At 62.2% G+C, this 22,178-nt stretch overlaps 1 protein-coding gene across 8 annotated transcripts in view; it reads right to left on the bottom strand.

The window, feature by feature from the left end:
- The window catches only part of ANK1 (ankyrin 1), a 74,340-nt gene that overhangs the window by 7,426 nt on the left and 44,736 nt on the right, over positions 1-22,178 (bottom strand). For 4 of the 8 annotated variants that reach the window (XM_077805845.1, XM_077805850.1, XM_077805846.1 and 1 more), the window contains exons 22-40: positions 21,978-22,050; positions 20,955-20,978; positions 19,841-19,934; positions 19,097-19,175; positions 17,538-17,635; positions 17,229-17,453; positions 15,366-15,520; positions 14,797-15,008; positions 12,421-12,625; positions 11,482-11,578; positions 10,427-10,655; positions 9,589-9,714; positions 9,377-9,496; positions 9,110-9,194; positions 8,598-8,672; positions 7,203-7,334; positions 6,348-6,494; positions 1,420-1,975; positions 505-787 (exon numbers count right to left, since the gene is read on the bottom strand). In XM_077805845.1, coding sequence (XP_077661971.1) covers positions 505-787; positions 1,420-1,975; positions 6,348-6,494; positions 7,203-7,334; positions 8,598-8,672; positions 9,110-9,194; positions 9,377-9,496; positions 9,589-9,714; positions 10,427-10,655; positions 11,482-11,578; positions 12,421-12,625; positions 14,797-15,008; positions 15,366-15,520; positions 17,229-17,453; positions 17,538-17,635; positions 19,097-19,175; positions 19,841-19,934; positions 20,955-20,978; positions 21,978-22,050 — 3,015 coding nt within the window. The remainder of the gene's footprint in view (positions 1-504; positions 788-1,419; positions 1,976-6,347; positions 6,495-7,202; positions 7,335-8,597; positions 8,673-9,109; positions 9,195-9,376; positions 9,497-9,588; positions 9,715-10,426; positions 10,656-11,481; positions 11,579-12,420; positions 12,626-14,796; positions 15,009-15,365; positions 15,521-17,228; positions 17,454-17,537; positions 17,636-19,096; positions 19,176-19,840; positions 19,935-20,954; positions 20,979-21,977; positions 22,051-22,178) is intronic. The other 4 variants (XM_077805853.1, XM_077805851.1, XM_077805852.1 and 1 more) reach the window with 4 other exon arrangements.

Raw genomic sequence — 22,178 nt, 5'->3', positions numbered from 1 at the left:
ACCCGAAGAGGGCAGGCGCCCTGGGAGCTACCCAATTAGGAAGCATGCAGGTGGCTGTCTGGGTTATAAATGAAGAACAGAGGCAGAGGCTCATATGTGAAATCAAACCCCTGGGCCTAGTGCAAGCCAGGCTATTCTGGGCCCCTTCCCCCGCAGGAGCCCGGGCAGGGAGGCTGGCAGGGGGCAGTGCCCGGAGCTGGGGGCAGGGCAGCAGGAGGCACTTGCCCAGCACTCTGTGCCAAAGCATGGGGTATTCTGCTGAGGGACCCCAGCTGCTGGGTGGGGGGCAGGGGTGGGCAGGTCACCAGGCTCTGGTGCCTCTGCTCAAGAAGCGGAGGCTCCCAGGCCAGGCTCTTCAGATAGGGCAGCCTGGCATTCACTCCTGTGTGCGCTCTGGCCCCGGCAAGGGTGCCATGGGCCTCACGCACAGCGAGGGGGCCCCAACCAGTGGCTCCACTGCAATGCACAGCCCCCGGGGGCCGGCTCTCGCTGTCACCCTCGTACCCTCGTTTGCCTGAAGAAGCTGCTATCTGCCTCCTCCAGCCATTGGCTGTAGTCCTGGCTCCTCGTGTGCTGGGGCTGCCAGCCGCTCTCCTCAGGGGGATCGATTCGCAGACGCTCGGGCGGGGGCCCCAGAACCTGCTCCTGGCCCCTCCCCTGGGGGGCTGCCCCGGGGGCTGCTCTGGGCAGCAGACGTGGGCTTCTGGGAACCCCCTCCTGCCAGGAGCCCTCAGGCAGGTCCTGCAGGCAGGAGACAAAGGAGCCTTCTGCATTCCAGTCCCTCAGCCTGGGCAGCAGAGAGAGGAACAAGGACAGAGAGAGACACGGTCAGTTTCTACCCTCTGGCATGCTGCCCCCTGTGTGGGCCCAGCCTCACTCTCCTGCCCACACACAGACTGTCGGCCCCACTGACCGGCCTTTGCACTCGGAGCCCCCCTTTGTAACGTGGATCCCGAACTAGCCCCACATCCCACCCCACCCACGGAGCAACAGAACGCCCTCCAGAGACACGCCCGGGCGGCCTGGCCCTGTCTGGGCACAGCAGCAGGCTGATGGCACAAGGAGCGGGTGAGGAAGGGGAGGGAGCTGGCCTAGAGGCCAGCCAGGCCCTTCGTGCTCGCCCTGCCCCAGGCACTATGGCAAGGAGCGGCAGGGACTGCCAGGCAGCCCTCAGCCCCAGCAGAGTACCTTCATCGGGAGCTCAGCTCCCTGCCAACGAGAGCACCACGGCCATCCCCGAGCCTGGAGCTGGGCTGGCACCCCAGGTGGTTGCTGAGGGATTCCCCAAAGCCGTGGGAAGCTCCCTGGCCGATCCAATCCTTCCCTGGCCAAGCGTGGCTCTGCCCTGCGGCGTGGACACCCCAGGGGTCCCTTGGGCTGCCCTGTCCAGCTCCAAGCAGCCTGGCCAGGAAGCATTACCTGCCCTTGCTCCTCTCCATGACCCGGCTCACAGTTGGCGACTCCAGGATCCCGGCCTGCACCCTCTGCTGGCCTGAAACAAAAGAGACTTCATCCTCTGAGCCCTGCTCCCCCGCCAGCCCGGCCTGGCGCTCACACGCTGGCAGCTTCACCTCGGACCTCTGACCTTCCTCCTGCTCCAGCAGGTCGATAAGGCCATTCATGGCATCTGAATCCACTGTGTCGTCCTCAGCCAGATCCAGCGAGCCCAGGTGGTCCAGGCCGTGCACATCATCCAGCAGCTGCCCCGGGAAGCGGCCTTCACTCATGGCGTCCGAGTCCTCAGCCTTGCTGCACTCCAGAGAGGAGTCTTCAGCAGTCACCAGCGAGGGGGTGAGCCCCGAGGACCACACCTGCATGTCGGACAGCTCCAGCAGGGCGTCCTGCTCGGTGGGGGCCATGGGGATGGCATCCAGGATGGCCACCTCGTTCCAGTACTGGTCTGCACGCAGCGGGGACGGCAGCGTGTACTGCAGGGAGGCAGGGGAGAGGAGCTCATCCTGCAGCGAAGTGTAACCTACAGGGGCAGACAGAGGCAACAGCTCCAGCAGCCTTTCTGTGCAGACACGGAGAGGATGGGACAGGCCCACACTGTCCCCATCCCCTGGGCAGCGCTGCGTTCCCTGCATCCCCCCAGCACCCTGCTAGCCCTGCCCTGGGCTCCCCTGCCCCACAGCTCTGCCGGTGCCCCCCAGCCCCCTGCTAGCCTGCCTGGCCTCCCCTCCACAGCTCTGCCGGTGCCCCCCAGCCCCCTGCTAGCCTTCCTGGCCTCCCCTCCCCTCCACAGCTCTGCCGGTGCCCCCCAACCCCCTGCTATCCCCACCCCAGGCTCCCCTGCCCCACAGCTCTGCCGATGCCCCTCAGCCCCCTGCTAGCCCTGCCCTGGGCTCCCCGCCCACAGCTCTGCCTGTGCCCCCCAGCTCCCTGCTAGCCCTGCCTGGGCTCCCTCCCTGCCTCTGCTGAGATCTCTCAATTCTAACCCACAGTGCCCCTGTCATAAATATAAAGGGAAGGGTAAACACCTTTAAAATCCCTCCTGGCCAGAGGAAAAACCCTTTCACCTGTAAAGGGTTAAGAAGCTAGGATAACCTCGCTGGCACCTGACCAAAATGACCAATGAGGAGACAAGATACTTTCAAAGCTGGAGGGGGGGACAAAGGGTGTGGGTCTGTCTGTGTGATGCTTTTGCCGGGGACAGAACAGGAATGGAGTCTTAGAATTTAGTAAGTAATCTAGCTAGATATGCGTTAGATTCTGATTTCTTTAAATGGCTGGTAAAATAAGCTGTGCTGAATGGAATGGATATTCCTGTCTTTGTGTCTTTTTGTAACTTAAGGTTTTGCCTAGAGGGATTCTCTATGTTTTGAATCTGATTACCCTGTAAGGGATTTACCATCCTGTTTACAGAGGTGATTCTTTTTTACTTTTTCTTCTATTAAAATTCTTCTTTTAAGAAACTGATTCCTTCTTTTCATTGTTCTTAAGATCCAAGGGTTTGGGACTGTGGTCACCTATGCAAATTGGTGAGGATTTTTATCAAACCTTCCCCAGAAAAAAGTGGGTAAGATTTGGGAGGATTTTGGGGGGAAAGACGTTTCCAAACGAACTCTTTCCTAATAATAATAATACCGGTGTTAGACATTTGGTGGTGGCAGCGAAAGTCCAAGGGCAAAGGGTAAAATAGTTTGTACCTTAGGGAAGTTTTAACCTAGGCTGGTAAAAGTAAGCTTAGGAGGTTTTCATGCAGGTCCCCACATCTGTACCTTAGAGTTCAGAGTGGGGAAGGAACCTTGACAGGTGAAAGGGTTTTTCCTCTGGCCAGGAGGGATTTTAAAGGTGTTTACCCTTCCCTTTATATTTATGACAGCCCCCTTGCCAGTCTTGTGCCTCCACATAGCTAAGCCTCCGGGCTCAACTCCGGTCTGGCTCTGGGAGAGATGGTACAGGATTCCCTTGGACTGCAGCTCCCAAGCAGAATGGGGCAGAATCAGGAGGGTGGGGGCTTCAGGAGCCCCTCAGATCAGGGCTGGCTGGTTTGTGGGCTGCGGGCAGAGCTAGCCAGCCAGGCCCCTCCTGCCCTATAGGCGCAGCGCAGTGCTAAGGGGTGGAGGCATGGAGGAGGCTGGGTGCACAGGGACCCAACACCCCGGCAGCAGCTGCTCATTTCCCGAGCCACCTGCTGAGCCCCATGTGGGCATTAAAATGGAGATGCAGCTGGGCAGCGGTGGGACATGCACGGGCCATGGCCAGAGACCCTACAGGCACTGGAGGGCTCTGGATATCTCTCCTACCCAACAGCCCTGACGGGCATGGGGCGCTGCATGTCCTGGGGACACTTGGGGGCAGGGTAGGGGCATCCCAGTAGCACCTGTGGTGGGCAGGGAGGGGGGCATCCTGGTGGCACCCCTGCTGCCATTTGCACACCCATGGAGAGCACGTCGCGGATATTTCCACAGGGACCTGTGCCCTGGCGCTGTGGCTGCACCGACACTTTGCCCTGTAACCAAACCGGCTCACATCCGTGCTGTTTGCACACACAGCCCTGGGGCTCCGGCCCGAAGGGCCCCGTCCCGGTCGCTCTGTGGCTGCGAGTGCTGCCAGGTCCTTGCACCTTGTGGCTGACTGCCCAGGGAAGCTGAAGAGGCAGAGGCAGGAGTGCCAGCCACCACGGCCCTGCACATCATGCCACCTCAGCCTGTTCATGCCCTGCTCTCCCCAGGTGCCAGGGACCCTGGCTCTGATCTGAACATGTGTCTGCAGCATAGAGACGTCTTTACCCTGCAGCAGGGCACTCACCAGCACTAGCCAAGACTTGCCCAATGCTGGGCACACCCTGACCAGACCTCCAGAGCCAGAGAATCCCCACTGGTCAGCTCTAGCCCAACTCAGGGTCGCTCCCTACAGATTGGCCAGTCTGCAATGGCTCTGGCCTTGGGCTGCCCCATTCCCATCTCACAGCTCCCCTGAGCCACGCCAACCTCCTCTCCCCCAACGTCAGCACCCAGAGAACGTGTCACCTGCCTCCTCAGCCTGCACAGCCCTTGCGATTCTGCTGCCCACACAAACCCTGGGGGGTCTGCTGGCTAGGCCCAGAGCCAGTGCTGCCCAGGTCTCTGCCTCTGAGGGCTCTGCTACGCTGGCAGCTCACTGCTAACTGAGACACAGTGGTTCCTGGGTGTCCAGCAACACTTCCTTGCAGGGGGCACGACTCCCTACGAGGGGCGTTTGGTTATTAACCCTTCTGTGCCATGGGCTCAGTGCTGGGCACAGGCCATCACTCTCTGGGCTGGGCACAGAGTGAGTTAGGGCCAGGCCTGGCACAGCACAGCAGCACCCGGGGTTCTTCGCCGGCCAGGTGGCTTTGCTCGCCTGGCTCCAACTCAGAGACACTGTTCTCTGTGCTGGGGGTGCCGTGCGGAGCCGGCCCTGGGGCATTGCTGGGGGAAGCCCACAGAGGGCCAAGCGGATGCACACAGCCATGAGGTGTTGGCAGTGCCTTGGTGCCATGCACGCGCCCGTTCAGGACGGCCGCTCTCCCAGGGCTCAGCTGAGGTGGAGACAGTGGAGACAGGCAGTGGAGGAGGAGGAGAGAACAAGAGGTCAAGAGGAGGTCAGAGGAGAAAGGTTGACACGGCCTGCACCCGGCAGCCCTGAATGGCATGTGTGAGAGAACAGAACAAAGGAGAGAGCATTCAGCATGCAGAGCTCACAGCCACTCCCCCAGGCAAGGCACAAGGGCCCAAAGGGACTCCTGCTGCCAAGGCTGGCACCCGACCACACACCCCTGCCTGGGCCCAAAGGGACACGGGACCACTACGCTCACTGCAGGCACCTGACCACGCCCCCGGCACCCAGCCCTCCGCACCTGGACACCCCAGGCTGTCTGATTACAAGCTGCTGCCCCGCCCAGGGTTGTCACAGGCTACAAGGGAAGTTGCGTGAGCCCGACTTGCAGCAGAAGGCAGGCAGAGGGCAGAGACCTGTCAGCTGGGTGGGACGGGTGGGGCCGGCAGGGCAGTCTGCTCACTAGTAACACGCTGCAACCCGGGCTGAGCCTGAAGAGCCGTGCAACCTCGCGGCTGAGGGGCCAGGGAGGTTGGGCGTGCAGGCTAGAGAGCTGGGGTCAGGCCTTGCAGGGTGCAGCACGTCTACACTGGAGCTGGAGGGGTCGTTTCCAGCACGGGCAGACGTATGGGCACATTAAAAGGAGCCATGTGGCGGCTGCAGCCTGGGCGGCGGGAGCAGCTATTCCGAGAGCCTGGTTGGGGCTGGCCTTGGGGCGCTGAGCTCCTTGCAGCTGCACTTCCCCCAGAGCGCTGGCTTGGGCACGCCCACCCCCACTGCCGACGTCCCCTGCGGCCGCACTGCTCGCCAAGGCATGCCTGCAGCATGGGAGGCTTCAGACCGTGCAGACGCAGTGGTGCAGACTTCGGTATGGGCTAGCAACCCAGCTATGGACCTAGGGTGCCCAGTTTGGACAGCTCACGCTGTCGCATTGACACCGCTTTCTTAGCTGTGCTGGGGCAGGTATGTCTACCTGTGTCGCACTCACACCTGGCCACAGCATAGAGCCATGCAGGCCGGGCCCTTGGTTTGAGGCTGCTTTCTCTGCCCACAGTCAGCTAGTCTGTGGGCAGCCCAGACAGGCTCAACGTCCTGCCCCAGGCCCCCCAGCCTTTACGTCAGTGGGAACTCGGATTTTCTCCGCATGGCTGGAGCAGAACAGCCTGGCAGGGCCGCTGGTCTCACTGAGGTGTCTTGTCTCTGCTTGGCTGCCGTCCGTCCCCAGGGCAATGTCACGCCCGCCCTGCCGAGGGACTCACGGCTCAGGCTCACCCACGGGAGCATGGGGTCCCCAGTTGGTTCACACCCGAGTGCCAGGGACTCACCATTCATCTGGGACGGCGAGAGGGAATAGTCCTTGTCAGCGTAATGCCGGTCGCCTTTCAGGCTGCGGCTCTGCTGGCCCGAGCCCTCCAGCATGTTGACAATCTCGCTGCGGTCGATGCTCCTCAGGGCTGCATACAGATTCTCCACTGTCAGGGGGAGCAGCCGGTGTCATCAAAAGGCAGCACAGGCCCACCCCTGCCAGGCAGATCTATCCCCGCTGCCCCCACCCATGACATGCCAGCCTCACCCGCCCTCTGGAAAGAGGGCCCAGCCCGACGGACTCAGCCACCCTCAAACTGCGCTGCAAATCCCCCTGGGAACAGATACGCATGCAGACCTGTGACCCAGCGCAGGCCAGCTGTGCATGGGAGCCAACAGCGCCCATCTGCACACGTATGAGCCAGCATAGCATGGCGTGTGCAAGGAAGCACTGCATGTCTGTGGATGGCCCAGCCTCTTTTGGGGGGAAAGACTGGATAGGATATAGTGATCCCCTCTTCCCCAACCTACCATGTGTATCCATGCCTGTCCCGGATCCCTGGCCTGCCCTTCCTACTCACGCCCGGCCCGGCTCTGCGGCCTCGTGTGTGTGTCCACCCCATCCCTGCTCCCCGGCCTGTCCTGCCTACCCACGCCCAACTCAGCTCCCCAACCCACCTTGCCTACCCATGCCTGGCCCGGCTTCCCGGCCTGCCCTGCCTACCCTCCTCCGGCGCAGCTCCCCGGCCCACCTTGCCTATCCACCCCCTGCCTGGCATGCCTGCTAGAGCCCCGGGCTGGCAGCACAGGCCGCCTGTAGAACCCCTGGGGTGCTACCTGTGCCCTCGCCCCTGCAGAAGGTGGCAAATACCCACTCTTGGCATTCTTGCCCTCACGGCTGACCCATAGGTTGAGCAAGGCCACGCTCTGCTCCAGCAGGGAGTTGGGGTTCTCCACCCGGATCCTGTTGATATCGTCCACCCCAAACTGCAGCTCCCGGGCCAGCTCTGTAGGAAACACAGCGCATGCGTTAGGCACAGTCCCAGCTCCCGTGCAGCACAGAGAGCAGGGGACAGCACCCACTCACCAGCATCACGGGTGCGGCCACCTCTGCTCGAGACACTTCTAGGCAAGTAGCCCTGCGGATGCCACCCAGGTCCAGCTGTCCCCCATGTGTCTCCACCCACGTCCACCCAGAGCGTGTACATCCCGCCCATGCGACAGAATAATGCGGGGGGAGTAAAAGGGCAGAAGGTCCCCAGTTTAGTGTCACTGGATGTGAAACAGGGCCCGCTGGGCTCAGCCTGGCTGCCTGCAGCTGGGTCACAAACTGCTCCGACCTGGAAGGATGGTTCCTGAGCCTCCTGGTAGCCGTGGCTGTAACGTAACAAGCGATATCAGCACTGCCCCTGCTGGGTTGCGCCCCAGGCCCAAAGACCTTGCTGCCCTGCTTCAGGAAGCAGGAAAACTTACAAATGCAGAGCAAAATCCTGTCCTGGCTGGCACAGAGATGGGGTGTGTGTGCATGCTAGCGATGTGCAGGGTGCACCGGTGCATGCCTGCATGGGTGGAAGAGGGCAGTGCACAACAGTGTACATCCATGCCACAGGGCAGTGCACAGCAGTGTGTGCATGCGAAGGTGTGTGTGCACAACCCGCAAAGGGGCAGTGCACCAGTGTGCATGGGTACACAAGGTGGTGGTGCACTGGTGTGCATGCATACCGAAAGGTAGTGCACAGGCATGTGTGCATGGGAATGTGCGAGGGAGAGGTGTACTGGCGTGCGGGGACGTGCGAGGGGACGGTGCACCGGCATGCAGAGATGTGCGAGGGGACGATGCACTGGCATGCAGAGACGTGCGAGGGAACGGTGCACCAGCATGCATGCAGACTGGCTGGGACTGTACTCTCTTTCCTAGCCCCGTTGTCAGGGAGACAGAGCAGGATGTGGACCCGGTGCTCCCAGTGAACACACCCACCAGCAGCCTAGCCAGTGAGCTGCTGTTGGGGTGCACACAGATGTAGGAGGCTGCCCGAGCTCAGCCCCCAACTGCTCCACAGCCCCCAGAACAGTCCCACCGCCGGACAGGCAGCGTAAACTCGTGCCTGCTGTCAGCCCAGCTACCTGATTCGATGTCAGAGTGAGCTGGGCCGGGCACTGCCCCGCCGGCAGCTGGGAGCAGCGTGAGCAAAGCCTGCCCTGGTGCACTGAACTGCAGAGAGCAGGGGTCCGCACCCCCTCAGTGCAGAGAGCGCCAGGCACAGACTCACCAGCCCAGCTGAGGCCCAGTTGCTCCGAGATAACAGCCATCTTCACGTCAGCGTTCTCCGTGCCGCTCAGAGGCCCTAGGAGACATGAGCACGTCACAGCAGTGTCTGCTCAGGCCCTGCTCCTACTCGCAGCCCGGGTGTGGTCGCAGGCAGGGAACCTGGCCAGAACCCAGTGAAAAGGGGAGCTGCAAGCACTGCACTCCCCTCAGTGTGGGGTAGGGCAGGGCAGCCTAGCCACTGGGCCCAGCCCTTCCCTCTTGTGGCTCTTCCCAAGCACAGTGGGCTGTAGAGGGCCAGGTGTGGATAGGCAGAGCGGGCCGGGAAGCCAGGATGGACATGGATAGGCAGGGTGGGTTGGGGGGTGACTAGGCAGGGTGGGTGCGGGAGCCGCGCGGCAGGGTGGATAGGCAGGGCAGACTCGGGGCTTGGACAGGCAAGGCAGACTCGGGGGTTGGATAGGCAGGGCGGGCCGGGTGCCCGGCCAGGAGTCGATACCAGGGTGGGCTGCATACCCAGAGTGTTCTCACTGAGGATGCTGTATCTCTCTCGCAGAGCCAATGGTGTCAGAGTCCTCCTTCGCTCCTCGCTGCCAGTCCCCTGGAGGAGAAGCCACCATGGGTCATCTGCCCCACAGGGAATGGAGCCATCCAGCCCCTCAGTCTGGGAGCTCCCTGGCGGGAACTGGCAAGGCCCAGGGAGCCCAGCCCACCCCAGGGGTTTGGGTTGGATCCTCCAGTAACTCCCCAGCTGCCCGGGCCCCTGGCCCAGCGCTCACTGACCTTGGTGCATGGCGGCATGGTGATGTTCAAGTGGCACAGGACATGCTGCAAGTCCTCGTACTTCATGGCCTTGCGCAGGAAGGAGAGCGAGCCACCTGCCTCCCGGCTGCTGTCCCTCACCTAGACACCACAACACAGGTGGGCAGCATGGAGCAGAGACGGGCCCGTGGCCCAGCCCGGCCCAGCCGCTCAAACCCTCAGGCGGCTGTTACCTTGACGGGGATGGCCAGCCGGTTCTCCTGGAAGGACTGGAAGTGGAAGCTGCGCTGCTGCGTGGCCTTCTTGACAGGCACCAGGTTCCCCGAGAGCTCGACATGCAGGGGCATCCCCTCCAGCACCTGGGAGAGCAGGGAGGGGTCACGCTCAGAGCTCCCTTTTCCCCTGCCCCACAGGGCCCCAGCGCGGTGGGGGGCGGGGGCTCAGGCAAAACTGGGTGCAGAAACTTCAGGCATATTGTGGGGGGGATAGCTCAGCAGTTTGAGCATTGGCCTGCTAAACCCAGGGTTGGGAGTTCAATCCTTGAGGGAGCCGTTTAGGGATCTGGGGCAAAAATTGGGGATCGGTCCTGCTTTGAGCAGGGGGTTGGACTAGATGATCTCCTGAGGTCCCTTCCAACCCTGATATTCTAGGATATTCTGATATAATAGGGACGAGGAGTGATGTGGTTGTTTGGCTCACTGCCCCCGAAAATGGACCCAGCTGAGGGGTCCTGTTCTCTGTACCTACAAGCTCTGTTTGAGACTGTGTTCCTGTCATCTAATAAACCTGTTTTACTGGCTGGCTGAGAGTCACGTCTGACTGCGGAGTTGGGGGGCAGGACCCTCTGGCTGCCCCAGGACCCCGCCTGGGTGGACTCGCTGTGATTCTATGACTCCTCCCCGACATCCCTTAGCCAGGGAGCAGGCAGGACCCAGCCCCCCCAAACCCCCAGCACTGAAGCTGGGTAAGTGGGCGGGGGCCGCACAAACCAGGCCTTATTGTGCAGTGAGCAGGGGAGGGCTGGGACTCCCCGAGGGCCGTCCGCGCACCAGGCGGAGGGAGGGGCGCTACCTCGATGTCCCTGCTGCGGGCCACTTCGCGGAAGTTCTCGTGGTGCTCCAGTGTCTTGTCCACCTTGTCGTCGGTCATGCAGTAGCAGCGCAGTCGCCCCTCCCGTGCATTGTTCATCTTGGCAAACACCACAAACTTGGCCATGTAGGGCACGGCCGTCAGCTCCTTGTACAGCATGGTGGCAAAATGGACGGCCTCGGCCGTGCGCGGGCAATCCGCCAGCCAGAACCTGCAGGGCGTGAGCCCCAAGCTGGTCATTACGGCACAGCTGGGGGCCCCTCGAGCCTGACGCACCCAGGCCAGGCCTCCCCCAGCGCTGAGCACCAGCGGCTCTTGCTGGCTTCCCATAAACCACATCCAAAGAACAAAGATTTCAGCTATTTCGGGCCGTTCCGGGGCACCAGGCCGGCATCGCAGTGCACGGCACAGCAGGCACACCGGGCACTGGTCGGTCACGAGAGAGCGACAAAGGAAGAGAACAGAAAAATGGGGGAAACCCCATAAAATAAAATGAACTCCAACACAACCCTCCAGCATGACTGCAGGCTCTCCGCTCGCGAGCAGCCCGGAGCAGACTCGCCCTGGGGGACTGCTTGGCCCCTGCTTTTGCCCAGGGCACCCCCTGCTGGACATTGCTGTGTTCACAGAAGACAGGGCAGGCCTGCGTTTGCAGGTATGTGACAGTACAAGTGTGTGAGGCTTGCAGTGGCCTAGGCACATGGGAATCTTTGTTCAGACGCCACCGGGGCTTGGTGGCCCAGGGGCTTGAGGTGCCAGAGGGGAACCCTGGGGAACACTGGCACGTTTCCCTTCAGGCAGCAAGAGCTGGCCTTGTGATCCAGGCTCTGGGCTGGGACTCAGGGGTGCTGGGTTCAGGTCCCAGCCCTGCCACAGCCTCCTCTGGGACTGCAGCTGAGTCACTGAATCACCTGCGCCTCAGCCCTGCTCTGTGACCTGGCACCTAGATGGGCTCTGGCCAAGCTCCATATGCCCCACAGCGCCAGCCGGGTCATCAGCCCCCAGGCCAGACAAGGCGCCGTGCACCCGTCGCTCACCTGGCGGATACATTAGTGGTGAAGTTGGCACACTCGTTGGCATAGACCAGCTTCGTGGTTCCTGTGATATCCTCCCACTGCGCTTGGGCTGTGCCTCCTATAAGGACACAACAGGACCTGATGCACCGCCCCAGCCCGCAGAATCTGCCCCTGGCCCCTCTGCAGCTTGGGATCTGCCCCTGGCCCCACCGAGGTCCACCACCTGGCCCCCTTGCTGCTTGGAATCTGCCCCTGGCTGCTTCATCCCCTGGGATCTGCCCCGCGTTCCATCACCACCCACGATTCACCCCCTTGTCCCCCAGGATCCTCCCCAGGCCCCTTTGCTGCCTGTGATCTACCCTGGCCCCTTCCGTCCCCTAGGCTCTGCCCCCTGGCTCCCTCATCAACTGGAATATGACCTCCCAGTGCCCCGTGATCTGCCCCCTACTCTACTGTGATCTGCTCCTCAGCACCCTTACTGCCCAGGATGCATCCTGTTTGCCTGCCCCCAGCTTCTTTAGCTCCATCCCAGCCCCTCAGCACCTTCCCCTCACCACCCCCATCAAGCGACTCCCAGAGCCGCCTGTCTGCACAGAGACCCCACTGCCCTGGAGACACCGGTTTCCATCCCCCAGCCCCCACCTAGCTGCGGAGGAGTGAATCTCATTTGCAGCAAAGCAGGGGAGCGCACAGGGAGAGGGAAGGACCCTGCGGAACAGGGAGCAGTGCAGGATGGAAGGGGGAAGGACCCCAGGGAGCAGCGCAGAGGGGAAGGACCCCAGGGAACAGGGAGCAGCACAGGGTGGAAGGGGGAAGGACCCCAGGGAGCAATGCAGAGGGGAAGGGGAGGAGAAGGAGCCCTGGGGCAGGTGGGGGAGCAGTGCCAGGGGAAAGAGCCCCAGCATGGCCACCCTGCGCTGCCCGAAGGCAGTTGCAGCAGGGTGGGGCAGGTGCTCTCACCGACAACGCTGCAGAGCAGGCGCAGGCTGGTGGTGTCACCCTCCCCGCTGTCCCGGGGATTGTCCTTCCAGGAGGGCGGGAGCGGGATGCGGAGCCCTATGGGCCGGTGGAACTTCCTGCGGCGCGGCTCCACGGTGACGATGGGACTGAAGGTCGCCTGGTTCCCCAGCAGCTTTGTCACCAGCTCATCCGGCACGGGCTGCGCCTGCGGGACAGAACAGGCAGGGCCATGAGGGCCAGCCCCCCCCACTCCCCCAGGTCGGGAGCAGTCACCGGCTGGCACCGCTTGCCCTGGGAGATGATGGAGTACTGCTGCCCAGCATGGCTGGTCTGGAACCAGCACGCTGCCTGGGAAGAGCCCGCCTCATCTTCGTCTGCCCATCCACTCCAGGGGCAGGGACACCCGGTACCTGCCCTGCTGGCCCAGGCCCCGTCCCTCTGTCCGTCTGTCCGTCCCCAGGGGCAGGGATATCTGGTACCTGCACAGCCTGCCCAGGCCCCGTGCCTCTGTCCGTCTGTCTGTCCCCAGGAGCAGGGATATCTGGTACCTGCACAGCCTGCCCAGGCCCCGTCCCTCTGTCCGTCTGTCTGTCCCCAGGGGCAGGGACACCCGGTACCTGCACAGCCTGCCCAGGCCCCGTCCCTCTGTCTGTCTGTCTGTCCCCAGGGGCAGGGACACCCGGTACCTGCACAGCCTGCCCAGGCCCCATCCCTCTGTCCGTCCCCAGGGGCAGGGATATCTGGTACCTGCACAGCCTGCCCAGGCCCCGTCCCTCTGTCCGTCTGTCTGTCCCCAGGGACAGGGACACCCGGTACCTGCACTGCTGGCATAGACCCCGTCCCTCTGTCCGTCTGCCCATCCACTCCAGGGGCAGGGATACCCGGTACCTGCACAGCCTGCCCAGGCCCCGTCCCTCTGTCTGTCTGTCTGTCCCCAGGGGCAGGGATATCTGGTACCTGCACAGCCTGCCCAGGCCCCGTCCCTCTGTCTGTCTGTCTGTCCCCAGGAGCAGGGATATCTGGTACCTGCACAGCCTGCCCAGGCCCCGTCCCTCTGTCCGTCTGTCTGTCCCCAGGAGCAGGGATATCTGGTACCTGCATAGCCTGCCCAGGCCCCGTCCCTCTGTCCGTCTGTCCATCCCCAGGGGCAGGGATACCCGGTACCTGCACTGGTGGCCCAGGCCCCATCCCTCTGTCTGTCTGTCTGTCCCCAGGGGCAGGGACACCCGGTACCTGCACAGCCTGCCCAGGCCCCATCCCTCTGTCCGTCCCCAGGGGCAGGGATATCTGGTACCTGCACAGCCTGCCCAGGCCCCGTCCCTCTGTCCGTCTGTCTGTCTCCAGGAGCAGGGATATCTGGTACCTGCACAGCCTGCCCAGGCCCCGTCCCTCTGTCCGTCTGTCTGTCCCCAGGGGCAGGGACACCCGGTACCTGCACAGCCTGCCCAGGCCCCATCCCTCTGTCCGTCTGTCTGTCCCCAGGGGCAGGGACACCCGGTACCTGCACAGCCTGCCCAGGCCCCATCCCTCTGTCCGTCCCCAGGGGCAGGGATATCTGGTACCTGCACAGCCTGCCCAGGCCCCGTCCCTCTGTCCGTCTGTCTGTCCCCAGGGACAGGGACACCCGGTACCTGCACTGCTGGCATAGACCCCGTCCCTCTGTCCGTCTGCCCATCCACTCCAGGGGCAGGGATACCCGGTACCTGCACAGCCTGCCCAGGCCCCGTCCCTCTGTCTGTCTGTCTGTCCCCAGGGGCAGGGATATCTGGTACCTGCACAGCCTGCCCAGGCCCCGTCCCTCTGTCTGTCTGTCTGTCCCCAGGAGCAGGGATATCTGGTACCTGCACAGCCTGCCCAGGCCCCGTCCCTCTGTCCGTCTGTCTGTCCCCAGGAGCAGGGATATCTGGTACCTGCATAGCCTGCCCAGGCCCCGTCCCTCTGTCCGTCTGTCCATCCCCAGGGGCAGGGATACCCGGTACCTGCACTGGTGGCCCAGGCCCCATCCCTCTGTCTGTCTGTCTGTCCCCAGGGGCAGGGACACCCGGTACCTGCACAGCCTGCCCAGGCCCCATCCCTCTGTCTGTCCCCAGGGGCAGGGATATCTGGTACCTGCACAGCCTGCCCAGGCCCCGTCCCTCTGTCCGTCTGTCTGTCTCCAGGGGCAGGGACACCCGGTACCTGCCCTGCTGGCCCAGGCCCCATCCCTCTGTCCGTCTGTCTGTCCCCAGGGGCAGGGACACCCGGTACCTGCACTGCTGGCCCAGGCCCCATCCCTCTGTCCGTCTGTCCATCCCCAGGGGCAGGGACACCCGGTACCTGCACTGCTGGCCCAGGCCCCGTCCCTCTGTCCGTCCCCAGGGCCATGGAGACGGCTACCTGCAGAGCCAGTTTGACTCTCTTGGTCACAGCTGTCTCCGGGAAGGTGGCCTGCACCATGGGAACCAGCGTACTCTTCAGACACCCCCCTTCGGGGCCAATCAGGTCACAGTCTTGGCAAACACGGGACATAACCACGAAGTAGAGGGGGAAATCGGTGCTGATGATACGGCAAATCCTCTTCTTCTCCAGCTCCTCCAGGCTCTCCAGCTCTGTAACAGCAGCCCCACTTTGAGAAAGCAGGGCCCAGCCATGCACTGGCCCCGCCTCCACTTCACCCATGCCCATGTCACCCAGCCCCATGCCAGCCTTGCCAACACTCTGCACCAGCCCCACCACTAACCCACCCCATTTGGCCACCAGCCCCACCCCTACCGGCCATGCCCCATCCCTGCCCCCACTCTGCCCGACCAAGCCTCAGCCCTGCCTGCATGTGCCAGCCCTGCCCAGGCACACTCTGCCTACCACCCTGCCTGTCAGCTGCAGCCAGGCACGGCTGCCCTGCCCCACAGGGAGCTGCTCTGCCGTGGCAGAGCCCCTCCAGCCTGCCCCTGGCCTAGCGCACTCACCTTCGTCCATGCCGTTGAGCACCTGGTCCAGGTAGCTCTCGCTGTAGCGGTTGTGGTGTTCCTTCCAGATGGAGCCGTTCTCACTGCGCAGCACCACCAGCTCCCGATCCCGCCGCCCGTATGACCCGAAGTGTGGGATCTCCACAATCACAGGGCTGCGGGAGAGCACGGCGCTGAGGGGGGCCTGGGGCTGAGCTGTGCCGCTGACACAGCACGGAGCACCTCTCAGCAGGGCCTCGCCGGGAGGGAATCAAGCTGCCCAGACGGGGGAGGGCAGGGGAGCCTAGTGGGTAAAGCCCAGGAGAGGGAACCAGGACATCTGTGGTCTGAGACTCACTCTGTGGCCTTGGGCTAGTCTCTTCACACTGATCCTCGGCCTCCCCCGCCCCAATCCTCCCTAGGGGTCATGGGACTGGCCGCTTGCAAAGGACTCCACAGGTCCCACTGGCCCATTATAATGGGGCCTGCTTGTTTGCGGCACTTGGTATCAGTGTGCTGGGCTCCAAGGGCCAAGCACCTGCCTATGGGGTGTGACGCTGGCAGGCCAGGTGCCAGCTCATGCCAAGGGCCCATGTCTCTGATGCACACGGACAAATACGTGGCTGGAACCCGTCCGACTCACCTGGGTGTTAGTATTGTTAAAATGGGCATTAGGATTCTTAGCATGTGTTTAGACTTTAAGAACACTGGTGAGCGGCTGCCTGCATAGGTCTCATAGCCTCTGGATCCCATATTGTACGGTAATATTTGAGCATTTGTTTTGTAAGTGTCTCTGCCACTGCAAAGCACTAGACAGGAGAGAGACATTAACTAGTGTAAAGTGCTGCTCTCCAACAAGAGCTGTTATGACCTGGCCAACAAGGAAGACTCATCGACACCAGACGGACTAAAGAGGGACATTAAAGAGGACAAAAGTGTTTGTAGCTCTGTTCTTCCCCCCATGAAGATGAGTCACACAAGTGGATTTCTCCCAGCAGCTGAGTTCTCAGCTCAGAGCACTGGGGGAAGGGAATAAAAACCTCTGACAAGAAGGAACTGGATCTCTATGCTGCTTGAACTCTGGAGGCAAGGTTTCTAGGGCTCCCCAGCTGCTCAGCCTGGGTTAGCCCTAAAGGACGTACCTTCTTGCTTATTATAGAAGCTTCTAATACTTTTTGAAACTTCAGACTGGAACTCTGTATGTGTATATCTATGTGTATCTGCTTTAACTTTGTAAATAACTCTTGTTTCCTTTCCCTGGTAACAAATCTATACATCATTTATTACAGGACTGGCTATGAGCACTGGCTTTGGTGAGAGCTCCAGGTGCAACTGATCTGGGGTAAGAGACTGGCCTTTGGGACTGGGAGTGACCTGCATTGCTGTGATTGGTGCTGTAAGGGACCATCAGCCACAAAGGCAGGCCCCCTTGGGTGACAAGAGACCAGTCTGTGACTCATGGTAAGGCTGTTACAGTGCCCGAGGAGTTAACCTTGATAACTGGCTGATTCTAAGGGCAGAACTCACCACCAATGGGGGCTTGCACCCAGGTGCCCTGAGATCAGAACTCACGCTCCCATGTCACTGAAGGGCAGCTCGACACGGGGTACAGACCAGAAGGTGTAAAATCCCTGGGCCTGACCGTCAGCTGGTGTAAACTGCCACAGTGCCACTGGCCACAGGGTGGTATGGCACCATTGGCCTGAGCAATGCCTGTGGCTACAGTGGGGCTGTGCCAGTCGACCCCAACGGAGGGCCAGGCCCCTCTCTCTGCCAGTGCTAGCAGCAAAGGGAAGCAGAGGCCTGGCTGTCACCTTCCCTGCTCCCTCCAGGGGGGTAGAGATCGGGGCTCTAACTGGGAACTGACACCTCCCCACCGCTCACCTCAGGAACTGTGCCCCAGCGGGTCCCAGTGCAATGATCCTACTGGCCAGACCCTCCTCCTCAGCCAGGGGCGGTGGTGTTGTCAGTTTCTGCGGCTTTACCAGGCGGCAGGTGATGCGGGTGGGTGCAGCACAGGTCCGGGGGGGAATGATCACTCGCAGCCCGTTGTGACGGCTGCCCCTCATGGAGCCGCCGCGGGCGTCCACCATGAAGCTCACCAGGAACCTGCAAGGACAGACAAACCCAGGTGTCCCACCGAGACTCACCAACTGCCTGGCATGAGGGTGCGCATGGGAGCTGGGCACTCACCCTGTGTGCACGGGGCTGGCCACAGGGCTGATGTTGTCCGAGGTCTCTGTCGCGGGGCTGCTGGGGATTAAGGAGTCTTCGTCGAACTCCTTGGACGGCTGAGCGAATAGGAAACAGCTCATTAGACACAGCTTGCTTGCCCATCCCAATTGCTATGCTGGGGCTCCTGGCAAAATCCTGGCTCCTGTACGGTGGGCTATCACCACTCCCATGCCAGTTGAGACCTTGCTGGGGAAAGGGCCAGGCCCACTGAAGTTCAAGGGGAGAAAATCATAGAATCATAGAATATCAGGGTTGGAAGGGACCCCTGAAGGTCATCTAGTCCAACCCCCTGCTCGAAGCAGGACCAATTCCCAGTTAAACCATCCCAGCCAGGGCTTTGTCAAGCCTGACCTTAAAAACCTCTAAGGAAGGAGATTCTACCACCTCCCTAGGTAACGCATTCCAGTGTTTTACCACCCTCTTCGTGAAAAAGTTTTTCCTAATATCCAATCTAAACCTCCCCCATTGCAACTTGAGACCATTACTCCTCGTTCTGTCATCTGCTACCACTGAGAACAGTCTAGAGCCATCCTCTTTGGAACCCCCTTTCAGGTAGTTGAAAGCAGCTATCAAATCCCCCCTCATTCTTCTCTTCTGCAGACTAAACAATCCCAGCTCCCTCAGCCTCTCCTCATAAGTCATGTGTTCTAGACCCCTAATAATTTTTGTTGCCCTTCGCTGGACTCTCTCCAATTTATCCACATCCTTCTTGTAGTGTGGGGCCCAAAACTGGACACAGTACTCCAGATGAGGCCTCACCAATGTCAAAAATGTCCCTTCTCATTACAGCCCATTACAAAACCTCAGCCAGGGGCTGGTACTGGGACCTGGTGAGGCTCAGAGCCAGCTTGGGAAGGCCCCGAATATTGGAAACCTGAGGAATCAAGAAGCAGTGGCCTTGAACTCCTGCAGGCCCTGTGGCCTGGAACCTCAGCACCCTTATTGCCTCTGCCAGCAGCTCTGCCTCTTGCCACCAGCCAGAGAGGGCCCGGCCTCAGCTCCAGCCTCCTTTAAGGCCCCTGGAACCCAGCATGCACCCAGAGATACAGCTGCAGCACCCCTGTCTGCCAGAGGCCCCTCAAAGCTGCCCCAGCTGACCTCCCAGCCTGGGCCAGCCCTGCCCACAGGCATTGTCAGGGGTGCAGCTCAGGACGGCACCCATTCTGCATGGGTGGGGACACAAGAGAGAGGGGGTCTGCCAAGCCCAGGCTGGCTGCGGAAAGCCCCTGCCCAGAGGACAGCTCTGAGCCAAACCCCACAAGAGCTGGATGGCCAGCACAGCATGAGGGCGGAGGTGTGGTGGTTGCAAGCCCCCTTTCCCCAGGGCAGGTGAAGGAGGAGGCTTCTCTGCAGCTCCTGCTCCTCACGTCTCCAGCTGGCTTCTGATTGCCCTCCCCAGCCGTTCTCTCGCTAGACAAGGCATTTGGAATGGACCGGGCCAGACCTCGGTTGTGCCAGGCATTACCCTGCAGTGCAGCCAGCCAGGACTCCCTGGCCCTGGGTGGGGCAGAACCCACCTGCTCAGGCTCCTCCGGTTTGATCACCACAGTCTCAGGTGTGACGCAGGGGATCCGCGGGATGGCTGGAGACTCCACCCTGGGCAGGTGACAAGGGATACGGTCACAAGCAGCCTCTGACAGCAACGCTCATGTGCTACGATTCCCCTGTGGGCCCCAGGCCCTGGAGCACCCGCCGAGCGTGAGGTGTCCCTGAGAGAGGGCTCTGCACAGACCCCAGGCCCACGAGCACCGACTCTCGCAAAAGGACCACGCCATGAGTGACCTGCACTCCCTGGCGCTGGCCTGACCCCACCGCATCTCTGGGGAGTGGGCTCCATGCTCCCAGCACCCCTGGTGTGAGCCACTGGCTTGGGGAGAAGGGGGACAGCATTACCCTGGGGACAGCAGCAGGGATGTAAAGCTCAGGCTGGAAAGGGCCTTGTATACTGAGCTAGGCTGAACCCCCTCACCAGCCCCCCCACGCCATGTCTGCCCCACAGCCCCACCATGCCACCTCTGCCCCACAGCCCCATGCCTGTCCCACAGCACCCACCCCACAGCCCCATGCCTGCCCCACCATGCCACCTCTGCCCCACAGCACCACACCTGCCCCACCATGTCATGGCCACCCCACAGCACCCACCTGCCCTGCCATGCCAGCTCTGCCCTAGAGCACCCCCGCAGCACCACGCCACCTCTGCCTCACAGCATCTGCCCCACTATGCCATGACTGCCACCACAGCACCGTGCAGTGCTTCTTACACTTGATCCAGCTTGGGGACAAACTCCATCTCCTTCTCCTCATCCTGCTCCCTGGAATCCTGCTTCTCAGGCCTGGTGTCAGCCAGCTCCTCCCCTGGAACCAAGACATGGCTCAGCCCACCGGGGCAGAATGGCAGAGGGCCAGACGTCAGGTCCTCTCCCTGCCCCGGCCTGGGCTGGCACAGAGCTAAGCTGGTTGTGCCCAGCTCCCCATGGGCTGGCATCTCCACCCCCAAGCCAGGGCTTGTTTCTTGGCTCCTGGTGTCAGCCAGCAACACTGCCCCACCCGTCACTGCACCACTTTTGGCCAGCCTGTCTCCAGGGCACGCTATCTGCCAGCTGGGTTGCCTTGTCTCTGGGTGCGAGGCCCATGCCGCGGGTTAGCATGACATGAGCTGTGGTTGATGTTACAGCTGCCCAGGCAGCACGCCGGCCCCTCTCCCAGAAGATCCTTACCCTTCCTGCTGACGGGTGCTCTCCTGCCCGGCCTGCTCCCTGAGCGCCCTGCCGAGGGCATGGTGCAACGGGATGAAGAGTTGGTGCATGGGACGGGAGAGACCCGTGCTTCCCGATCACCAGCCCAATTTACACTTGGGGCAGGGGGCTCAGCCCACTCTGACAGGATTCCCCCGGGAACAAAACCCAGCGTTCTGGTGTCTGAGAGGCCAGAACCCCTGGGGCAGGAGGGGCCCGGACACAGCAGCCCAGGAACATCTCAGCACCCAGGCACCCAGATGAAATCAGGAGTGCTGCAGTGGGCAGTCCCTGCTGGGCAAACCTGGGCGCCCATCTCCCACAAAACACAGGCTCAGGCTCCCTTCCTCCAGCGAGCACCCCTTGTCCAGGCACTTTGCCTGTCCCTGGCTGGCCTGGGAGCCCCTGGGAGTGAGGGGGTGGTCAGGAGGAGACAATGCCCATTCATGCAATCAGCACAAGGACGGCAGCATGGGCACAGACAGATGGGCAGGGCGCAAAGGTGTTAGGGCCCAGGCTGGCTCCAGCCCAGCAGCAACCAGGGCCGATGGGACGCCCCGCGGAGTGGGATGGGTCAGTGAGCACGTGTGGGTGAAATGGGGCGGTGAAGCGGGGCCACAGTGACACACACAGTCCATACCCATGACAGTGACCTGAGTGGAGCCTGCAAAGCAAGAAGAGTCAGAGTTGAGGAGCGGGCGGGAGAGGCACGTGAGCCACATGTGACGCTCACTGCCCTGTGGATACCAGGCACGGCCCCTGCCACGCTCGTGGGGGCAGCTCACCAGGGCTCCCCACAGCGGGGAACTGGGAACTGCTGCAGCTGGGACCCCGACGGTGTGGCCTGACGGGGGCAGTGGTGTGTGCTGCCAGACCCCACCCTCCTTGGGCAGCCTCAGCCATGGGCAGCTCTGCACCCATGGCGAGAGCCCCTGGGCCTGGGCAGGGGCTACAGGGGTCTGGGTGTCTCTCCTTGGTGGCCTTGGGGAAGTGTGCAAATCTCTGATGTCTCAGACCCCCAAGAGCCCGCCCGGCACAGCTCCCCCCTTGATCCCAGGGAGACCCCGCCTGGCAGAGCTCCCCCCTTCACCCTCAGGGAGACGCCGCCTGGCAGAGCTCCCCCCTCACACCCAAGGGAGACACCGCCTGGCAGAGCTCCCCGCTTCACCCCCAGGGAAACCCTGCCCATCAGAGCTCCCCCCTTCACCCCCCCAGGTAGATCCTGCCCAGCAGAGTTCCCCCCTTCACCTCCAGGGAGACCCTGCCTGGCAGAGCTCCCCCCTTCACCCCCCAGGGAGACCCACCCCAGCACAGCTCCCCCCTTGATCCCAGGGAGACCCCGCCTGGCAGAGCTCCCCCCTTCACCCTCAGGGAGACGCCGCCTGGCAGAGCTCCCCCCTCACACCCAAGGGAGACACCGCCTGGCAGAGCTCCCCCCTTCACCCCCCAGGGAGACCCACCCCAGCACAGCTCCCCCCTTGATCCCAGGGAGACCCCGCCTGGCAGAGCTCCCCCCTTCACCTCCAGGGAGATCCCTCCTGGCAGAGCTCCCCCTATTTCCATTGGCACATCTCCTCTCTGCCCTCCAGAGACACTGTGCCTGGCAGAGCCCCCAGCCCAGGGGGCTCCCTGGCCTGCAGGAGCTCTGCTGTCCTGCCCTCACCTTCATCCTCGGACACATCCAGGATCTCATCCACCGTCTCAGGGAAGCTCATGCGGTGCTTGTCACTGACCAACTGTGAGAGGGAGAGAGAGTCAGAGCTGGGCTGGCCCCAGAGCCTCAGCCGGGCACACCCAGCCCACCCAGTGCAGCCTGCTGGGCCAGCCTGGAGCTAATGGAGCTGGGCCTTCGGCTCACCCCAGG

This window comes from Eretmochelys imbricata, chromosome 26 (genome assembly GCF_965152235.1).
Source record: "Eretmochelys imbricata isolate rEreImb1 chromosome 26, rEreImb1.hap1, whole genome shotgun sequence".
Taxonomy (NCBI): Eukaryota; Metazoa; Chordata; order Testudines; family Cheloniidae; genus Eretmochelys; species Eretmochelys imbricata.
This window is presented reverse-complemented; position numbering and strand designations above follow the sequence as displayed.